Genomic DNA, 21,118 nt, shown 5'->3' with positions numbered 1-21,118 from the left:
TGCATTAGAGGCTTTCACACCACTAATGACTGGGCAGGCTTCACGAAAGGCCACCAGTACCTCCTCATTGCAGACTGTGCTCAACATCCTTCTTGGTTGGACTGTGACTAAGAACCAATACATCTTTCCTCCAAAGCGGCTGGCATTGACGATGGTTTGATGCAGAAAGAGGCTATTGTCTTTCCCAGATGCTGGTTCAGCCTCGCGAGGCACATTCCTTCAGTCAATATGCACACTGTCAATGTGAGTGAGACTGATCAAAGGTTGTCTATGGTGTCAGGTTTCTTGCCTGGTTTCGGTAGTGGCATCATGACCAAGTGTTTCCACTCTGTGGGGAATTCCAATATTCCAGATTTCATTGATTACAAGCAATAGTGCTTGCTTCCTTGTTTCGGCAAGATTCCTCAACATCTGAAAAATGACTCCATCTTTGCCATGTGCACTTTAAGTGTTGACATGCTCGAGAGCAACAACAGGTTCTGCCATCGTATACAGAGGCTTTCCATTCCTTCCTTGGCAAGTGGTCATTAAGGTGCGTACAACTCAGGCGACGGTCAGTCACTGTGAGGTGGTCGGGGAAAACATCTGCCGCTTGTTCCTCAAGTTTCTCAGATGTGCACTGAAAATCGAGCAGCATGTTTTCAATAGTATTACAGTATTTGGTGCATCCTGTTATAGCCAAGAATGTGTTACAGCTTACTGAGGCCTATATGTTTAAATGACGCGCCCAGTAAGCTCTAGTTAGCATGTCGCTCTTTGCAGTGTGTAAAGGATGCGTGTTGCTAGCGATTCTTCAACACCTTCACATTCTGCACACTCAAGTGCATCACGGAAACGGTCCCAGCCTGAAACCCCGATTTTTATATGTGGCACATTTTCACCCCTACATCAAGTATTATATCACATAATGGTCGCTTCCTCTTGGGGCAGAGTCGCATTGACACTCTGGATGAAGGCCCTAGTTGCCCATGCTAGGTAAGTGTACTGCCCTTCTGGTTTGAATGGAGGGTATACCAGTTGGGATAGTTGGTGTCATTTGTTAATTCGAAGTCTGTGGTGTCTGCTTCGTCAAGGTGGCATCCTCTTGGCCGTATGTCTTTGCATCCCCAGTGTGGGTGATGTGCATTGAGCTCACCTCGACTGAGTATTACGTGCTTGTGAAAGCGAATTTGAAGCTGTCAAAGCCAAGTGAAGTCGCCTTGGCTGTGGTGCCTGGTTTTGGGACAGAGGTAGACCAATGCCAAAACGGCTTTTAGCCTGCAGCACACCACCGCAACTTTCTGATGAGACATATGTTTATTCAAGCAGTTTCTTCCTTGCCCTAATTCAATAATAGCCAATTTTAGCAGCTGCAAATCAAGCTGACTCCAGAAGACTGCTGATTTTTTAGCCACTTCTAGTAGATTATTGCATGGTTAATTTTCTAGTTGGGCATGACATGCTTCGTGCTTAAAAAATGAACTGTTTAAAGAATTATTGGAGTAATATTAGGACAGGCAACTCTGACTGAATCATCACTGCTTTTGTCGCAAAATGTGGCAATGAGCTAGGCAGATGCTGTCACGAAAGCATAGGTTGTACAAGTACAGAAGAAACAAAATTGGAGTTCTGAAATTTAAAGCCATATTTTTACAGCCTCTCTTTATACTGCTGACATTAGAGAGCTTTAGATTAGTGGACACAAGCAGCGTGTGTAAACAAGCACCATGTTTGGGTATTTCTGGCACCCATGTGGTTTGCATAACCAAGCAGCACACGAGTTGCTTGCGTCCTCTTATGCAGTACTATTATTTTCATTGTAAAACAACCAATATCAAAGTAAGTCTGATCAGCCTGCATCAATATGCTAGAAATACTTAAGCACTTAAGGTGTGTTGGTTGAATGTTTAAAGCACTTCACCACACCTTTGGTCACTAGACTTGAACTTTCCAGTATTACTTGCTAATCAACTCTTGAGGTGTTTACGTTGCTTTTCTGTGCCGTAAGATTAGTTTGACAGTCCTAATAGAATTGTTAAAGTGAAGGTGTGAGCTGTTGTATTGGCCATGTCATTCTATAACTGTTAGATCTGACACTGTCAAAGCATTTGGCAACATTAATCAGCTTCACCTCACTATATATATGTATTGCGGTAGGACCATTCCGCACGTGAAAATAAAAAATACCGGCAAATAGAGAGTTCGAGAGCACCTGAGATTATAGTAAAGCGGGCGGGGCAGTATGTTCAGGGTAACAAATGTGTTGCGGTGAAGTTATTGCAGAAGTATATACACATTCATTCGTCCCAACTTTGCACCGAACCCTGCATCCCGTCCTAAGAGCGCGAAAAACGGGCACAAATGCAGCTGAAGATTACAGGGCACAGTATTCGGCTCCACCTCACTGTGCTTATCGCGCCCTTAGTAGGAATAATATTAAACATCTGCTCTGCATTTCGTGGAATTCTGGCAGATCATGTGACATTACTAAAGCTCCGTTATGTTCACAGCACTACGCGATAATTGTCGTAAAGCCCACGATAAAAGTAAATCACATATGAAGTGACGGATAGTGCACTAGCGCTGAACACGATTGAAAACATGCGCTGCCCTATTTCAAGGACGCGTGAACAGTTGTGAGCAAACACCACCTTAAGCATTATATTACTTACGTAAGTCGTGGCGAAACACACGTGCAATACCTCCGCCTACGAGTCCCGTCAAGTAAAAGTGCATGTGCGATGTGATGACGCTGCCGAAAAGGGGCGAACACGACGACGCTGCTGCACAGCGCCGGTTGGCTAATTGCATTGCCGAGGCGCTACGCCACTTGAATATTTCAATCGTCAGCACCAATGAATTCTTCAGAAATACGGATCTCACACCACCAGAGTTCACCGAGACTTAAAGCCGACATGCCACACCACTACTACTGCGCGACTTTTAGCCAACAAATACTGAACCCACTGCGGAGACACACGACCAGCGGTCGGCGTGGGCCGGAGATTCAACGCACGCCACGGCATCGCGGTTCGCAGAACTTCGCTGCCGAGGCGCTAGGCCACTTCGACATTTCAATTGTCAAGGAAGCACGGGTCACACAACGCAGATTCTGTACTGCCAGAGCTCACCGAGGCGAAAGCCGCACTGTCGCATCACCACTACTCGCGGCTTTCCCGCTAAGTACCTACAACGCTACAACCAACACACAAGCAACGCAAGCACAATCACATAAGCAACGTTGAACAACGCGCGGTCCGCGCGAGCCGGTGAACGATCACGCCGAGAACGAACACGCCGCGGCGTCGCTCGGCGCAACCATCATGCCTTCTCAAAAGTCCCTAAACGATCCTGTCCCTAGGCACCTAGGATCAGGTCACGTGAGGGATTTTTGTACGACAATTAGACGCACGCCTAGAACTCATGCTAGGACTCATGTGCATCGTCAGCGACATCAAGCTGGTGTTGGTAACGATGCCGTCGTGGCAATAATTGTACGTTAGCGACTACAGCGCTACAAGCCTTGCAGCGAAGAGCTGCGAAGGGTGAGTAAACTTTTTTTTTTGTTCGCGCGCGTGGATACACTCAATATACATTTTTAGTCCAGTGTGGTGGTATCTGTCGACAGTAGGGTTTTCTTCGGGTGGTTTATTGACTGTTGTAATTTGTGATAAAATTTCTTCCCCGTGCCTCGACTGCTCGATACTTGCCCACCCTTGGGATTAGGCGTTTTGTGCGCTCCACTGTAGGTCCTGTGTCCGTCATACGCGACTCCGCTGCGCGGTTATTTTCCTTCGCCCACGGAGCGCTCGGACGGACGTTGGAGACGTGTGGTGTGTTGTGTACTGGCCCAGTGATCGTCATCACAGCGGGAGTGTATTTGCTACGTCGTTGCTATTGCCGTGTTGGTATTCTGCCGGTTCGCGTTGGATACGCGAAGGCAGCTTTACAAAATACTGCTCGAGGAGGGACTCGACGCCGTGGTCGATTGAATTATGATACAACCGCCGCTTTCAGCAGAGGTAAGCCGCCGACAGAGCACTGCGAAGTTCCTGTTGTTACATTTTTTTTTAATCTCCCTCTCTCTACAAAACTGTGAGCTCGTTTCTCTTTCGCTCCTCGCGCCCTCCCCCTTTAATTTCTTTTTTACAGTGATCCGGAAACGTGGCATGGATGCCAGGCAGCGATGGACAAGTTTGCAGTGGATCTAGACAAAGTGCTTGACGAGCTTGAGCAAAGCGAAGGTGGGCGTTAAGACTCTCACGACATTCGCGGGCTTGTTGATAGCAGGCGGCTAGGAGGCGTGACTTACTATGCTGAGGCAAATTAACGGAGAATGTCTTTCGGTTCTCTATTGCTGTGTTGTGAAATAAAAAAAATCACTGCTACTGGTTCCGCCCTTAGTAGTTCCAGAGGTACTCTGGTAGTTCGAACGCCGACATGCGTGCGCGACTTCGTAGCGGCCAACGTTGGTAGCGGCATCAGACAGCAGTGCGGCGAACATCGCGGTGTTCCCTAATCCTTTCGCCAGCAAACTTATCTCGCTAATTGTCTTGAACTGACCTCGAGCCACCTGACAAGCCCCTGTGCCCTGCATCTTATCATTGACAACTGGACCAAGGTTGATTGCTTGATGAAAGCTCGTGGCGTAGTCCGAGGCTTTGGCCTAGATGCTTTCTAAAAGATTGTTTAAAGCCACTTACAGGTGAAGAGATAATAGGAAATGCTGCAGAGACGCTCCTAGTAGCGAGGTTGAAAAACTGAATGAGCTTTTGCGGAAACTGACGCCACTAGACACTACATGTACTATTGACAAGGTGCCTCTTATTATGGTGGCGCAGACTGCAATTGACCTGTCACCTTCGTAGGATTGTTGATCCTAGTAATGGTTTATGGAGTTTTCAAAGTAAGCTAGTGATCTCGATATCTAAAGGTTCATCATAACTTGCAAACCACTTGTTAAACCTCTAATTTTCCACAATATGCTCACCAATTTTGTAGGAACATATGAATATTTAACCACTTCCGTATACCAAATTGAATACTGATAACTTTCCATTCAAAACAATGTTGCATTATTTGATTTTACTTGGTTCTTGAATATACTTCAAATATTGTGTACAAGTTGAGAATTTGGCCATCCAGCTAGCAACAACAGAAAGTATCTACTTTTCAAGTTCAGCAACAGATAGTATAAGAACAGTCATCTTTGTGCAACACCTTTATCACCTTGGCATTAATAACAGAACAACATAGTCTTGAGTAGTCTAATATGGGCATCACACGCCGTGCTTTTCATCATGATCGAGCCAAATCTGGATCAAAATTCTTGACTGCGATTGGCTCCCTCCCACAGCTTGTGCGAAGGAGCCAATCATGACCAAGAAATTCGATCCATATCAGGCTTTATCGCAATCAAAAGTCTACCGTGTGACACCCGTATAATACAAGAGATGCATATAATGCAAGCTTACCTGCTATCGCCAGTTTAGCCATGCTGGGGCTATTTGCTGCAGTGGCACAGACTGAGAAAGAAAACTGCGAGATCCTGGCCTTGTGCTACAGCAAGTCTGTTTAGTCACTTCTCTCATATAATGCTAAGCCTCTCATTTTCATGCATCTGAATTTGACGAATTTTAGGCCTTCAACTTAAATTTGTAATTATTTTTCCAAATATAAAGTACATTTTTGAATTCTCATAATTGTAATGCCATTACCAAATATTTGTTTGCAAACTGCAGTGATTCATAAGACTAGATGTATGCACCTGTTTAGTGTTCAATAGCGTTCAGGAATATATGGTGTCATTTGATGGTGCTGGCAGTGACCTTGTAGACATAAAAACAAAACAGCCCTTGCAACTTTCCTGCCATTGTTCACACCAATTTCCATGCCCTTAATCTGTATTTTGGTAGATCTAAAATTTTAGTTATGCTTAGTATTCATAGAAATTAGTTATGGTAGTAGCTTTACAGCCACGAGTTTGCTGTGCATGTCTAGCACATTAGTGCAGCTGATGGCAAGCCCTGAAATGAGAAGGGAGAGTTGTCCCAGCCATTAGGCTACGGCAGCAATTATTGTACAGGTATCAAACGTTTATGTGGGTGATTTAAATAGTGCAGTTATTTGCCTTGTCACCATTTCTTTGTTACAAAAAAAAATAATAAAGCATCCTGGTGTTAACAGCGCAAAACATAGACGGGGACACGAGATGAGAAGACGACACCATGAGCACTGACTTTCAACAACATTTATTTGAAAGATTTCAAATTAACGTTTTCAAATAAATGTTGTTGAAAGTCAGCGCTCGTGGTGGTGTCTTCTCATCTCGTGTCCCCGTCTACATTTGCTGTTAACACCAGTATGGAAAACGAAGCCCAAGCTGCTGCTAGCAAAAAAAAGCACCAGCTTGCCTATGCACCCTACTGTCACACTCCTACACAGCTGAAGACCTAAACTTATGGACAGTCTTTCTCTGTACTCACAATTTTTCCTTTTGTGACTTTTATTTCTTTCTGTTACAGACAAGGTTTGAATACAGAAAAAGTTAAGGAAAAACTAGAATCTATATAAGTTGACAGAAGAATTTTCTTCTGCACAATTTGACAAGCAGGAAATTCATAACAAAATAAGCAAATACAAGTTTCACAGTAGTGGCTTTACATGTAAATGAGTAAAAAGTATTTCAGGTATCATACACTCCTTGAAAAATGACAGAACAGGAAAATGCAACAATTGAACACCTGCACATTCAAATGCGGATGTACAACGACATAACAAAGTCAAACATTGTGAGATAGTTTTGTATTACACAGTCAAGCCTCAGATAAGGCAGCTGTGAAAAATACACTGTAAGGCCTGGTAATGAATTCAACAACTGTGTTGAAGATTATCTTCAATTAACAATGATTTTACTACTTTCTTAGGTATTCTTTTTCAAGCAAGAACAGGGTTAAAGACACATACGTAGGTGAAGGCACATGGAAAACGACATGTTGCCCTGCATTTTTTCTTAGGCTAAGCTTTAGCTTGCGAGCATCGGTCTAAATATGGATAAATATTTTTTCTCTGGAACCACTGCACCAATTTTCATGAAATTTACTGCATTACAAAAAAGTTAAAATGTATTGACTCTAGGAAGCAGATGCTATATTTCAAATAATTGTCAGCTTTTTTATTAACTTCATAAAAATTGCAAATAAAAGAAAGCAAATATCAGGTTTACAACTCGGCATTGAAAAACAATATCACTATTCTTTAAACTGCATCTAATAGTACATCTAAAGTGGATGAAATTGGTGTATTATACATGGTTCTGATACTTACCACCAATATGTGAGTAGGACTTTCCCTTATATATACTGTATCAAATTCATCTAAGATACTATTTTATTCATATAAAAGATGTTCACACACACACACACACACATGCCAAGTTTGTCCACTTAAGATGCTAACAGATGCAGTTTACAGAACTGTGGTATCAGGTCCTGATGAAGAATTACGGATTTTTGAACTTCATTATTAAATTTTCTTTATCTTCCCATTCTTTGAAATTTTTTCTAAAACAATTCCAGACCCTAAATCAAAATTTTTCTTTCTGTAGTCACTAATGTTTAACTTTTTTCTCGAATGCAACAAATTTCATTCAGATCGATCGAGCAGTTTTCTTCCAAAAGCATTTCTGCATTTTACATGTATTTGAATTGGCAGCATCAGCGTTGACCCCAAGCTAAATCTTCCTCTTGAGTTGAGGAGCTTGTCAACTTTGTTCAGAAGGTACCTGGCATTGTACGTATTGTCTGCCATAGTGCATTCTCTATGGTCCATGGACTCATGTTTGGGAAGCTCTATTCTGTAGATCCAAAAGTGAAAAACCTGACCAAAGGCACAATGCACTTTCAGATGTGTTCAGTTTAAAAAAGAAAGGAAACTCCTGGGGACTAATTGCTTCATAGCGCAATTCAAGTTCAATATTCAGATAGAATTCGAGAATTAATGGCCAGTATTACAAAAGTGTTTGATTTGGTATTGTGACAGTTCCATTTAGTTTTTAAAAATTTGTTTTCACACATGCCTTACATTTTAGTTAATAGGAGGAGGCCAGCACTCCATGCTTGTACATTCTTGAGCCCCTCATTTTTCGAGAGTCAGTCTTCCAAGTGCAAAGAATAGGCTTTAAATTCCAGTGGCAGTGGTGTTCTCGTGCACATCAAAACATTGTTTCAATTTTTGATTGCAGCAACCGTATTCCGAAGGCTTGCATACAGTACAGAAATGCTTGTGTATTGCTATTTGTCTGTACATTAAGAAACACCACTTGTTCAAAATTAAGAGGCTAACAGCCCTGAAATTGGGGCTGTGTAAAGAGCCTAGTTTCAGATTACATAGATGTAGAGCAGCATAGAAAGTGTAAGGAAAAGCTAGCAAAAATAATGTTCTTAATGTTGAAAGTAAAAAGAAAAACACTGCCATTACCACTAGCCAGAAGTGACACATGACCCCAAACATTAAGAACTAGCGCAGCTCCTAAGCATGACCTTCTGAGATTAGGCAGCACGGTGGCTACCTGCGGCATGTTAAAATATCTTGAAGCTGACGTGATGGGATGTACATCATATTTGCTAACCGGCAGCTACATTTGTTGTCTCTTTACGTGCTATTTGAAGGCATCTAACAAGAAAGCTAGACAATTACCAGCCCTGCAGCTTTGCAAAGATTGTTTTGGTAGTAAATACTATTGATTCATAGCCAGTTTAATCGAGGTGAAATTTTATTGTAGTTGGCCTTTAATCCAGAGCCCTCTGTTAAGGCACTTGCGTGTTGCTCTGGGAGATTAAGCCCCCTTCAGTCAGTTGGTAAACTCTGAAAAGAAAGGTTAATAAATCTGTGGTGTCTGATTCTTGCAGGCTTGCTGTCGGAAAAGCTTCCCGAGACACAACTTCACGAATTTGAAGTGCCTAGACCATCGACTCAGACAATCCCCAAGTGTCGTGGAGATGTGCCACGACAAAATGGGGACCACAGTGTCGTGCCTCCTCCGGTCCTGCCTTCTGCCAGTGCACAAGGATTAACAGACTCCAAGAAGCCGAACAGCGATGAAGCAAGTAGCGGCAAGGCGTTCTTCTGGGATGGCAGTCCGGCAACAGTGCTCGACTCAACTACAACATCATTGTACTCGCAGAAAGGTGTCAGGAATGCTCCTGCGCACATGCCCTCGAGTGCTTCACCGTCCATCCCTTTGGAAGCTACAGCTGGTCACTTACGAGAATGTGTTGACTCTCCTGGTGCATGCAGCGTTGGTCGCAATGTGTGCGTTCCAGTGCAAGTCAGTGGTCCTGACCGAACCGGTGGTTTAAGAGACTCAGTTGAGTTGCCCAGCTACTCTTCAGCACAACTGCCGCCTTTAGTGGCTCCCAGTGGCAACACTGTTTCAAATGTTTGTGGCAGGCCTGTTTCCAAGTCTGATGTCTGCAACAGCAGTGATGGTGGTGCTATGTACAATGGGCAAGTGAGTAGTTGCGGCGATGAAGCGAGGTTGGGAACGAATGCTGCAACTGAACAGTTAGTGTTACGTGTGGAACCAAAAACATTGCCTGCGGCATCTGAAGCAGATGCAAATAGAGTTTCTGATGATGGTGCTTTCAGTGAAGTGCTTCCAAAGAGTTCAGTTCCTCAAGACAGCTTTCAGTACCCTGATTTGCTCACCTTGAGTCCCGTTGGGGATACCTCAGTGCACAAGACTGCTGAACCGCTACAGTCACTCATTAGTTTATCTCCCGACGGTGCAAAGATCCCAGATGCAGATGGCACAAAGTTGTTTCCACAAGATGGTTCAACAAAAAACAATGAAACAAACTATGCTCCTTCATTGCTTGACAGTGAACACTGTCCTCCAGACATTGACCTTAACAAGGCCTCCAGCAGTTCTAGAAACGGAAGCACTGACTTGGTAACTAGCAGACTGCCAGATTCACAGGCAGTTTCTGCTTCTCTGCAGAGGCCTCAGCCTTTATTAGCTGCATCTGGAGACAATGCTACCAAGCAGGAAACTGTTGACAGTCCTACTTGTCCCGCACAGCACACTTTGCATCTATCTTCTCCAGAATCCAAGGACGAAACGGCTCCTACAGTAGTGTCGGAAGGCCCTATTAGTGATTTGTGCTTGCAAGACAACCACAAATCCGATCCAGCTACTTCTGTGCTACCTTCAAAAGGAAATGATGTCCTTTTGGCTGAGCCGGCAGAAGTGCCAGGCTGTGACACATCTGAACAGCCTGTCTTCCAGTCTCTCAGCCCTGCCAACATTGCTGCTTCTCAGGAGCAACAGGCTTGCATGCAACCATCAACACAAGATGCGACTAAAGATGCAGATGCAATGTCAACATCTCCATCTGAAGCATCGTCTGCATTACCTGCAACGCCACCTGCTTCCCCACCGAAAGTACGGACACCTGATCCTGCCATGCTCTCCTACTCCCCACCACGGTCATCATCTGCTCCTCCTGGTGTGTTGCCTGCTTCCCCAGTCAGAGCTTCATCTGCCTCATCATCTCCAGTGTCATCTGCTTCAACGGGCCCATCCACAGATGTACCCGACGACACTTCACACTCTGAGGGTGTCCCTGCGGATTCAGTCGGGGACGAGGCTACTGTGATAAGTGAAGCCCGCTGCCTAGACGAAGATCCTGTGGTTGGATTTGACACAGCACCTGATGTCACCGATGAAGAGCTTGACCGGCTGCTGCAGGAAGAAGAAGGCGAAGGCGAGCGGAATTTCTTGCCACCGCTGAGCGAGGAGGAGCAGATGCTGGGCAAAGTGAAGCCCTTCTGGATCCCCGACGAGGAGGCACCCGCGTGCATGCTGTGTTTTGGGCGCTTCACTGTGCTCAAGCGCCGACATCACTGCCGAGCCTGCGGAAAGGTGCGTCATTTTGCCAGTGTTGTGGATGTACTAGCTGTTTTCCATACTTGATTTCATGCTTGGCAGGCAACGCTGCAGAAGCTATGCACAGAAGTATCACTTTGCATGCCTCATCATGCAACTACAATTACAGCTTGTGGACGTAAGGTGATCTCAAATTACATATTTGGTGCAAGGACTAGAACTGTGCTCCGTGCTACAGATGACTTTTAGATAATTTTGCCAGTCTTTGCTGAAACTCACAGTATTGCTACACTAAAGTTGAGGGACAGGAAAGAAGGATGAAGTGTGCTTTTCTGAGAAGCGACTAGGTGCTGGCACAGCAGCAGTCATTTAACTCTTCATCTTTAAATAAATGCATTCCATTGTAACGGTATATCTAATTTGACACTTGGCTTCTTTTGCCACTTTTGTTCAAAGTTCCTTTTTGCTCTTTGTATGCCCATAAACAAAATTTCTGACTCAAACATATTACATCCACCAAATTACCAACACATACTACAGCAGTTGCTACAGTCTATAAAGGTGCGTGTTGGAGACACACTAAACTTGTTTTGGGTGAACAAGGCCACTGGCATAAGAGTACTTCACCCATAGCTTTCATGGCTAAGGAATAAGCAAAAAAAAAAAGAATAGTAATAAAATAAAATTTCCAAGGTATGCACAATTGTTCATTTTAGATGCAGGTGGGAGATGGTTTGCCAGCATTAAAATGAAAAGCTATTATATACTGTCACCAAACAGGCAGTTGGAACTCCTGCTTCCCTTGGAAACCACCTGACTGTAAGGGAAAACTGCACAAACTTCTCATCAAAGAAAATTATTTTCTGCATTATGTTGTATCTTTTTGGTTCTTCAGCTGCTCTCCAGGAGGCGCTGAAAGCTAGGCATTTGCATTACATTTTGGTCTGCAAGAATTTGCTGCAGAACTGTAGATAGCTGCTACAAATATCGTTTTATTGCTCTACAAAGTATGTTTCAAAAATATCGCAGCTATTCCCATCCCACAATTGCTCCTCAAGCTTTTTGATTTTGCCATGCGAGCAGGGGTACGCTTACGTGACGGTGAGATATGTGTTGACATCTGGCACACTGTGCGTGAACCAGGAGATTGAGGAATCAATAGGGTGGAAGACAGCTATACATGCATGTGATTCATTCTGTAAAATCCAAGGTGGTACAAAATTGCTCTGGAGATGTTTTTATTTTTTGAGGCTTTAATGGGTGATGTGCCTTCAGTGTGTAGCACCTGCATGCCTGTTTATTTTTAAGCATAATAACCTTGGTGTTATCAGGATAAAAACACATGCTACACGTTTGATGTTTTAGTATGTAGCTATATAAAGCATGTTTTCGCAGGCATAACGTGCACTTATTTGTGCTGTGGAAATTGGGGATGATACTGGGCATCAACAGACTGAAGTTGTCTTCAGAGTAACATTCCGTGTGGCTGCCGCATTAACGTTTCCAGCTTTCTCATTTATGGAAATTTTGCCAGAGTAATTGAGGGAAACCTGCAGAAGTTGAACTTGGGAAAGGTGTCTTGCCAGATACTCTGTGCAATTCCTTGCTGTTTGTTGGTCATGATCCACCCAGAACCTATCATGTGCTGTTTAATTAACAAACATTGCATCAGTTGCTCAAGCATTAGCTTGCTGTGGCTAAACAAGTGTACAGACAGATAAGTGAGTGCTTCTTGCTTATCTTTAGGCAATGTGTTTCTATTGTCAGGGAACAGAATTGGCTGACTAGTGCCTTGACAGCTTGTACGTCTTTTGTTCTGTCAACAGTTGGAACGCAATAACAAAGGGGTGCGGATTTTTTCTCTTTAGGCTGCCTGCTGTAATGACTTAGTGGCATGGCATGCCATTGCTTGAGCCTGAGGTGGTGGGTTCAGCTCCCGCTCATACCAGCTAGGTGGAGTCGTAATACAAAAGTGGCTGTGAGCTGATGCCCTGATGCTTGTTGAAGAACAGACACTACATGGTCAGAATTGATCTGTAGGCCCTTTGTTATCCATCATTTTTTATATTAGCCTGGCTATAAATGTCTATCAGTTCAATAGCTTGATGGTTATTACAGCACAGTGAGAAAGGGGGATTGCTTTATGTTTGAACTCCTGCAGTGCGGAGACTTTTAAGACGATTTTCTGTCACATTTCACATTTTCCTTATAATTACATTGTTTTTTTAAGCAAGAGGACTTCACTGTGCCCTTGGTACTGCAGTGACATGCTTATCTTAATTTATTCTTACAAGATTGTTACTTTCTGCCATGGCTTTCTCGTTGGAAAACTTCATGAGGCGTTGCTGCTGTTCAGGTTTAATGGTTCTGGCAGACCCAGCCATTTAGTTTCTTCCTCAGTGATTCACAGTGAGTCAAGGAGCAGTAACCTGGAAAACACATGTTGTCGGCCTTATCACTGTGACATTGATGACAGTTGCAGAGAATGCTGCTTTTGTCTTGCAGCTGATAGCAGTGGTGCCAATGCACCATAAAAAGAATAGGTAGGTCTAGAGGCAGTAATCTCTTATCACTGCAGACATCCACGTGCCTTGCTTGAGGGAGAGCTATCATCATTTCACTCAATCTATCAAAAATGAGCTTTATTTAAACAATTCAAGGAATATGTACAAAAATAGTTGGAACAATAGCTAAGTGGCTAGTACCTGGTCCAATGCAGAAAAAACATGTATAGGTCAACTATGTATGTATTTGCTCAATGAATAAGGAACATTGTTTATATGAACAGTATTAAGTTGCTAAGGAAGAGTTGTTACATTTGACTAGACATGAAGAAGTGTTTGCATGCAAGGTCAAAGTTTCTTGTTGCTTTTATTTCCACAGGCACAGTGTTCCAATTTATATCAACAAGGAACTCTCATAATTGTTCACCATAGAAATTGCTGCGATAAGGAAGGTTTAAGTAAAGTGAGTTGCTTGCCTTGTGTTTGCACGTGGGAAGTTAAATGTGGTGTTGGATAAGGGGAAGTTGATGATTGGTATTTTGTGTCAATAAACAGAATGCTACTAGGGTTATGAAGAAAGGAGAATGCTACTATTCCTAGGGTGCACTTTTACTGCAGTATAGGTGTTAAGTAAGTTCTATATGTTAAGCCCCATATTTCACAACAATAACCAAGGCAGGTATTAAATAAAGAAAAATATGTGCAAAATATATAGGTTCCTGATCTAAACAGCAGATAAGTGCCGAGGCATTTAGCAAAGGCTGCAATGGCAGTTTTTGTGTGACTGCATAGATGGGAACATACAGTGTTGCTCTTTCTTGGTATTTGTGTCAGAAAAAAAAAAGAGAGAGAGAGAGAGAGACAATTGTCAGTATTCTTTATTGAACTGTGAGCCATTGACATTGATAGCAGATACAACTCTGGAGAACGGCTGCTTGTAATTGTTTTGCTTCTCCGTTGGACTTTAATATACCTCAAGGGGCTGTGTTGAAATAGTGCACTCTGTCAATCAAGTACAGAAATTCTGGACGCGAGGAATTATTACCTGACTTTATGATGGAAGCGCCGACTTTCTTTAGTATCTACGAACAGGCCATGAACTGTGGAACAGCCATTTAGAAAATTTTACGCAGAAAGAGGCAATGGAAAGAATTATGCAGGTGCATTTACGGAGGCATATGTAGCAATGCCCAGAACAAACAGCCCATGCAAGGTTATGTCGTTGTCTTTTCAAATGTAGTAGGCCTTCTTTTAGTCAATAGGAATAACTTCCATAGCACTATATCCTCTGCATATTCACATATCACGCATACATCAACAGTGTCTTTTATGTAAAGGATCCATATACTTAAACTACTTGAACTATTTGAGCCTATGAAAATTATTGCAGTTATTGCAATTTGGGCAGAAACTAATGATTACTGATGAAAGTACTTCGCAGAGTAGAATCACAGAATGTCCTTAGAGCTTCTGCTTTAATTTATCTCAATGTGCCACTAAAGCACATTATCGCACTTGCTTAATTGCATTTATTTAAGTATAGTCGCTTCATTTAGAAAAAATGGTGATATGTGCTTGTACTCGTTAAGAACAACTCATGCACTCAGCTGGACTCTGCTTACACGAGGCTACCTTGCTTTGTCGAATACAGCTGGGAGTGGCTTTTATGACATTTCTTGCTTTTCAACTTGGATGGGCTGACAATGCCTCATCTGATGACTGTGAGGAGACTCTTCAACACATTTTCTGCAACTCTCCTCGCAACAATTTACAGAGATGATCGCTCGCAATCGCAATAGCACACTTTGAAAAAAGAACTTTAACAGATGAACTAATTTTAGAATGCCAACATCACAAGCCATCGTAGTGGAGGGCGACGAGGGCTTTTTGCAGTTTTTGAGGACAACAGACTTGGACAAGTAGCTGTAGCTTGAACTGATGTTTATAGTGCTACAAGTACCACTGTGCTGGGGGGTGATAGTATGCGGTGATAGTGACCGACTGTGAATGTGTATCTGAACTGATGTTTATAGTGCTACAAGTACCACTGTGCCGTACGGTGATAGTATGCGGTGATAGTGACCGACTGTGATTGTGTATCTATGCTCCCTTTCTTCCTTTCTCTCTACTTTCCTATCAGTTTATTTCCCACTCCCCTTTCCCCCCCGCCCCCAGAGTACTGTAGCTAAGCAGATCTTCCCCTCTGGTTAACCTGCTGCCCCCGCTCCTCTCTCTCTCTCTCTCTCTCTCTCTCTCTCTCTCTCTCTCTCTCTCGTTCGAGCAGTACTGAATTAATTTTGGCATATGAAGATATATAGTATTTTGATAAGACAAATGCAAGTTTGTTTCTGGCCCTGGGCCCATATTATGTAACTATGCATTCTTTTCATTTTTCCTTTTTGTCCTTCGTAATGGCTAGCACGAAGCCGCACTCCTGTTATCCCTGAGATTGTCCATTCGACAAGACAGACAATATGAAATTAATATAATCATATGAAAAGAAATAATAAATAATGAGGCCCCTGGTTTTCTTATTTCTTGCCACATTTCCCATGGTGTTGTCGATCAAATTCAGTGACCCATCCATGTATGTCTCTTGGTTGCTTATTCCTGAAATTTACAAGTTTTGGAGTCTTAGGAGTGGTAGGGCTCATGCACCATATGGCGGCAGAGAGGGAAAATTTAATCCACATTTCCAGAATTTCTCCATATGATTTCTCCTTCTTTCTTAGGCTTACCACCACATCTGCAGTTTTATCTCTGTCATTCGTCCTTGTCCTTGTTTTATTGCAATGCATTATTTATCGCAATATCTAGTTTCTTCAAAAGCTTCTCAATAAAAAATGTCTACTGATTTTGTTAGCAGTGCATGGGAAAAAGATCATTAACTGTCATGTTTTGTACTAGCCCATCTGTGTTGAACAATTACTTTACCCGTAACTCTCCTGTAACAGCACAGCTTGCCCATTACTGTTATGCCTGCTTCTCATTGTTTCAGATCACCTTGTCAGTCTAGCGCTTTGATTGTAAAGAAGGAATTTCAAAGGAATTTTAGTGGAACACAGTGGCCTCATGTCACAGTCTACCAACATGACATTGCAGATTGGTGCAACACCTGCATATTGTATGCAAAAGAAAAAAAAATGGAACCTGAAGTTGGTGTACCCTTGTACATCCTATGATAGGGGAATTCCACAAGTGTTTTCAGTGAAAAATTCTGCAGTACTATTATATCATCCAACGTGGCAAGAGTTTGTTCTGCTTCCAAACCACAACCAGCTATCTGAACAATGACAAATTAATACTTCCAGAGTGGCAGCAGAAATGAGGTTATTTTTTCACTTACGCATTATTCATGCTGGCAGGCATTAGCAATTTTGCTATAACTAAAAAAAAAAATTAGATAAATAATTTCTTGGTTAATTACTTTGGAGTGCATGCCAAAGTTGCGGAAATTTTAACCAATGAGCCCCCCTATGCTTGATTCTGTGGTTTAATGCAAATTGGCCACTGTTGCATGGGCCAGTAGTTGGTGCAAAATGTAAAACCACAATACAACTTCTTTGTCATGGTTACAGAATTGCCTGAATCACATTTTATGATTTCATATTGCTCATGGTTACGTTCCATTCTAAAGGTGCATGCTACGAGTAGTATCATCGCAAGCTGCGCAGCGAAGTTCATGGCCAGCAGGCTTTTTGCTTTTAGTATACCTCTCATTTTTCAAATGAACAAAAGGCTTGCTTGAGTAATAGTCTTTACCTGTGGGAATAGTTCTTTCTCAACTGCTAGTGAAACCCTCTTGCTACGATTCGTGATTTAAATTTTGAATTGCGTTGTACGTTATTATACATTGTTGGTGTTAAAGGAGCACTAACATGACATTTGTGACTTGCCATTCCTTTTTTTTTTTCAATAAGTGAAAGTTCAAGCCATCTAAACCATAGTAAAAGATATTTGCAAGCATTACGATGCCGTAAGTAAGTTACTCTAAAATATTTTGTTCTGTGAACCTTATTTCAGCACACACAAAGGTGGGCACGTCATGATGTCGTTATGTGTTGACTTGCTCCATTCATGTTATCGCTACTGCTGCAACATGCGAGTGCAGCCAGAAGAAATGCACCCAGCACTCTGGTTATATCTATATTTAGTTTGCCTTTCAATATTTGGTCTCCTCTGAGCCAAGGTAAAATACGCAGGTGCTGTGTTCCTCGTGTTGCAACCAGAAGGCACCACTGCCCTGCCTGGAGAACCGGGAAGGTCGTGTTTGCCTTCCCTGCCTCACCATTCTACAGAGGGGTAAGCAAGCTTCATTCGTATGCCCTTTCAGTTTTATTTACTCAAAGAGTATGATCCATTCATGACTTCATAATTTCTTTTATGACCTGAAGATTTAATACAGTGTTGTACTTCCATTAATTTGACCTTGATGGGACCAATGGTATTTAATATACTATTCAGCAGAAAAAATTTGTATGTGTTATTTCTGCTGATGATGCATCTGCGGGGTAGTCCATTGCATTTGACATTTCACATTTATTGAATGACTCCGCGAGAGCTTCCAACAGTGTGGTTGCCCGCGCCTGGGTTAACCACTTCGCCAATTTGTCATGTTGTGCATGGAGTCTCTAGAACACCTAAAACACGTGATGCAGCTTTGTTACCACTGGGTTAGCATGTAACAAAACTTAGCATGTGAATGAGCTTCTGCAATTAAAGACTGAATGTAGGGCATCATCATCGCCATCTTGTGATGACAGTGCGGTGATGCTGGATTTGACTCGTAAGCGGTTGCAAAAGCTGTAAATGCAGTTTCATTTTTCTATCAAATTGCAACACATAAGCAATTTTTGTACCAGTCTTCTTAAAGAAAAGGCCTGTGTTAGATTCGGGCAAATATGGTAATTATTCATTGTGAACTACTGGTTTCACTTGAGAACCTACCTAGGACAGGCTGAAAGTATGCGTTTTTAATGGGAGATATATAATTTGTCATCGTCACATTCACTTTCTGCTATATATCCACCAAGACAGATGCTATTGCTATTCGGGTCAGTGTTAGTTTGATCATTTGGGTCAGGTTTGTGGGTTCTAATTAGTCAAATTTGAATGACTAGGGAGAACCAATCTCAAGATCAAAATAATTAATGTTGGAAGTTATGGCCCCTACAAATGTATAGGCGCAGACCGAGGCCTTCGGCAGAGGTCAAATTAATCGAAGGCTACTGTATTAAAAAAGGCTGTGGCTAAAGGTATGTCCACCGTCTCCTTCCAACTTTTTTACGGGTATGTTAAACAGACCCATCAGTGTTTTTATGAAAGCACATCTGACGTTCCTTGTTGGCTTTTTTCTTTCTGTTCCCCCCCTCCCCCCATGCTTCACAATAGGACCCGTCAAGCCTAAGCACGTTGAAAAGTTAAATGTTTTCCTCACATGAGTGCTTTCCTCACATGAGTGCATGAGTGTTTCGGCGCAGAGCATGCAGACTGGTGGGCTCATCATTGCTGTAACAGCTGCTGCATCTGCTTCCACAGTGTTGATGAGCACTTTTGCAGGAATAAAAATGAGTTCCATTTGGTGCGCCTCGATGTGATGCTATGACGTGTGCTTATCATAAATAGAGCAATAGCTAAATTACATTTTGCTATGAATCCACTAAGTGATTGGTTGAAATCCTTTCGTGCGGCAGCATTTCACAATTATGAAGTTGTCAAAGTCGAAGCTGCAATCCACAAATTAACAGAACTGTTAACTAACAAAAGCAGGTAAGCACAACTCTTCTCTGCACAGTTAGCTCCATGGACCGCTCTTCAAGGCACCCTCAGTTTTCTTTCCTAAACAGGAACAAGTGACCTTTGTCTTACAATTTGCTTTGTCACTCAAAGCAGTTCTTTCTTGATGCTTCTTTGGGACTCTGATTTAATCACACCACTAAGCTGACCAATAATAAGAACTTAAAAATGGGTAGTGCAAATTGCAGCGTCATATCAGACATCATTATTCTGCATAAGTTTAAGAGCATTTTTGTCCATGTCAGTAGAATTATGGTTTCCTACTGTAATTACTAGAGCAGACTCTGGTTCTGCAATCGTTCAGCCACCATGTTGATGGTAGTACATGGATTTATCTGATCTTCATGCTTGTGGATTCAGATGTTCTTGTAACTCTTTTTATTAACCTTTATCTGCTTTCATTATCCTAAATTTCAGAGCAGTCTGTACTTTTCTGAGTGCAGAAGGCACTGCGAACACACATAGCGGCTACTAATTGCAGCGGTTCAGCCTGTTGAGCTGGCCAAATCAAAACCCACTAAGTGTTTCAGTGTGCTGGCTTGCCTGCGAGAAATTCATAAGGGCATTCTATGTTGCTTGTCGATGCATCCATCCTTGGCACAGTATCAGTATCAGGCTTCTGTGTTTGAGGTCCTGTGTGCCATCGGGCAATTTTAATAATGTTTACTTAATTATTCATTACACAGTACATTGTTGAAAGTGATGAGTTTACAAAGTCACAATGCCGTTTTAAGGAAGGACGAAGTTTAGGCAAATCCATGTACTACCCATCATTCCAATGCTGCCTTAACCACCCCATTTGCAGATCCTGTAGACACTGACGCCAGAGTTCCCTCTAGTAACTATTGTATCATGCTCTATGAGTAGAATATACACATTTCTATGTCAATGCTGCTTGATCTACTTAATGTAGTGAATGCTGTATAGATGTGGTTCTGCACAAATGGGGTTGAGGATACAAATACAGTAGCTCATTTTGGTGGTAATCAGTGCAGAAGCGGCTGAGGGCTCACTTTTCTGACTAAGCATGCAGTGGCTGTTTCTGTTCAGTACTGTTACGATTGGCCAGTGGGGGAAGCGACCTTCCAGCCTCTTGTATCCTACTGTGACGGATTGCTTCATGAGACTCATTACGTTGCCTCGGACAGACCAGCGGCAACACGAAAGTGAGACAAGTTTGACTGCTAGGGGTTAATGGATGGCACTTGGTCGCCGACTACAACACTGAGACCAGGGCACTCCTGTGAAGGTGCATTATGCGCCACTTCATTACAGTCGATGCTGGGCCATACCAGGAGCCAAGACGCATGAATGGAGTCAAGTGTGAAAACCATGTCTACAAGCATCCCCTTCTTTTTCTGGGACCATGAGCCATGTGCGCCCGGGGGTATTTCTGGAATGGCGTTCCATGAACAAAGGTGCCGGAGTGATGGTGCGCACTCTCGCCCTCAAGGAGATTATGAGCGCTCCTACTGGAAGATGGTGTGGCCGTGGATTTACCTGGCCTAGGGATCTAGGGAGGACAGAGGGGTTAAAAGTGGACACCTCGATGTAGCTCTGGTGGGCTAGTGGGTGCTCTGATGTGTGCTCACCAGAAAGATGCAGTCTGGTCTGACCTGTTGCTCACGCTACAAAAACGATAGACTGCACTCCATGCTCCGACCAGTACAAGTACCCCTTGGTCTATGGAAATAAGTTTGCCTTTTCAATGTGAGTAAACTCCCTATTCCGTTCCTCATCCTCTCGACCTCGTACTCTTCACTAAAGAAGCGACATTCATCAAGTAAGCTCGAACAATGATGTGGGCCCGCATCGCCCCCGTGTGATGCCCCAGTAGTGTAGAACAGCTACCCGTTACGAGACGCTCTGGTGGCATAGGCTAGAGAGCGGCCCTCTGTGTGACACCAGACTCTGAGGCCATGACTCCCGAATCCTACAATATCTTACAAAT

The 21,118-nt window shown here is 42.9% G+C and overlaps 1 protein-coding gene across 2 annotated transcripts in view; it reads left to right on the top strand.

Annotated features, from left to right (window-relative positions):
• Positions 1 to 3,393: 3,393 nt before the first annotated feature.
• The window catches only part of Sara (Smad anchor for receptor activation), a 55,494-nt gene continuing 37,769 nt past the window's right edge, over positions 3,394 to 21,118 (top strand). The window contains exons 1-4 of one of the 2 annotated variants that reach the window (XM_075672670.1): positions 3,394 to 3,524; positions 4,132 to 4,223; positions 8,889 to 10,903; positions 17,574 to 17,673. In XM_075672670.1, coding sequence (XP_075528785.1) covers positions 4,166 to 4,223; positions 8,889 to 10,903; positions 17,574 to 17,673 — 2,173 coding nt within the window. In that variant the 5' untranslated portion in view covers positions 3,394 to 3,524; positions 4,132 to 4,165. Of the gene's footprint in view, positions 3,525 to 3,568; positions 4,002 to 4,131; positions 4,224 to 8,888; positions 10,904 to 17,573; positions 17,674 to 21,118 lie in introns of those variants that run through there. The other variant, XM_075672669.1, reaches the window with a different exon arrangement.

This window comes from Dermacentor variabilis, chromosome 10, assembly GCF_050947875.1.
Source record: "Dermacentor variabilis isolate Ectoservices chromosome 10, ASM5094787v1, whole genome shotgun sequence".
NCBI lineage: Eukaryota > Metazoa > Arthropoda > Arachnida > Ixodida > Ixodidae > Dermacentor > Dermacentor variabilis.
This window is presented reverse-complemented; position numbering and strand designations above follow the sequence as displayed.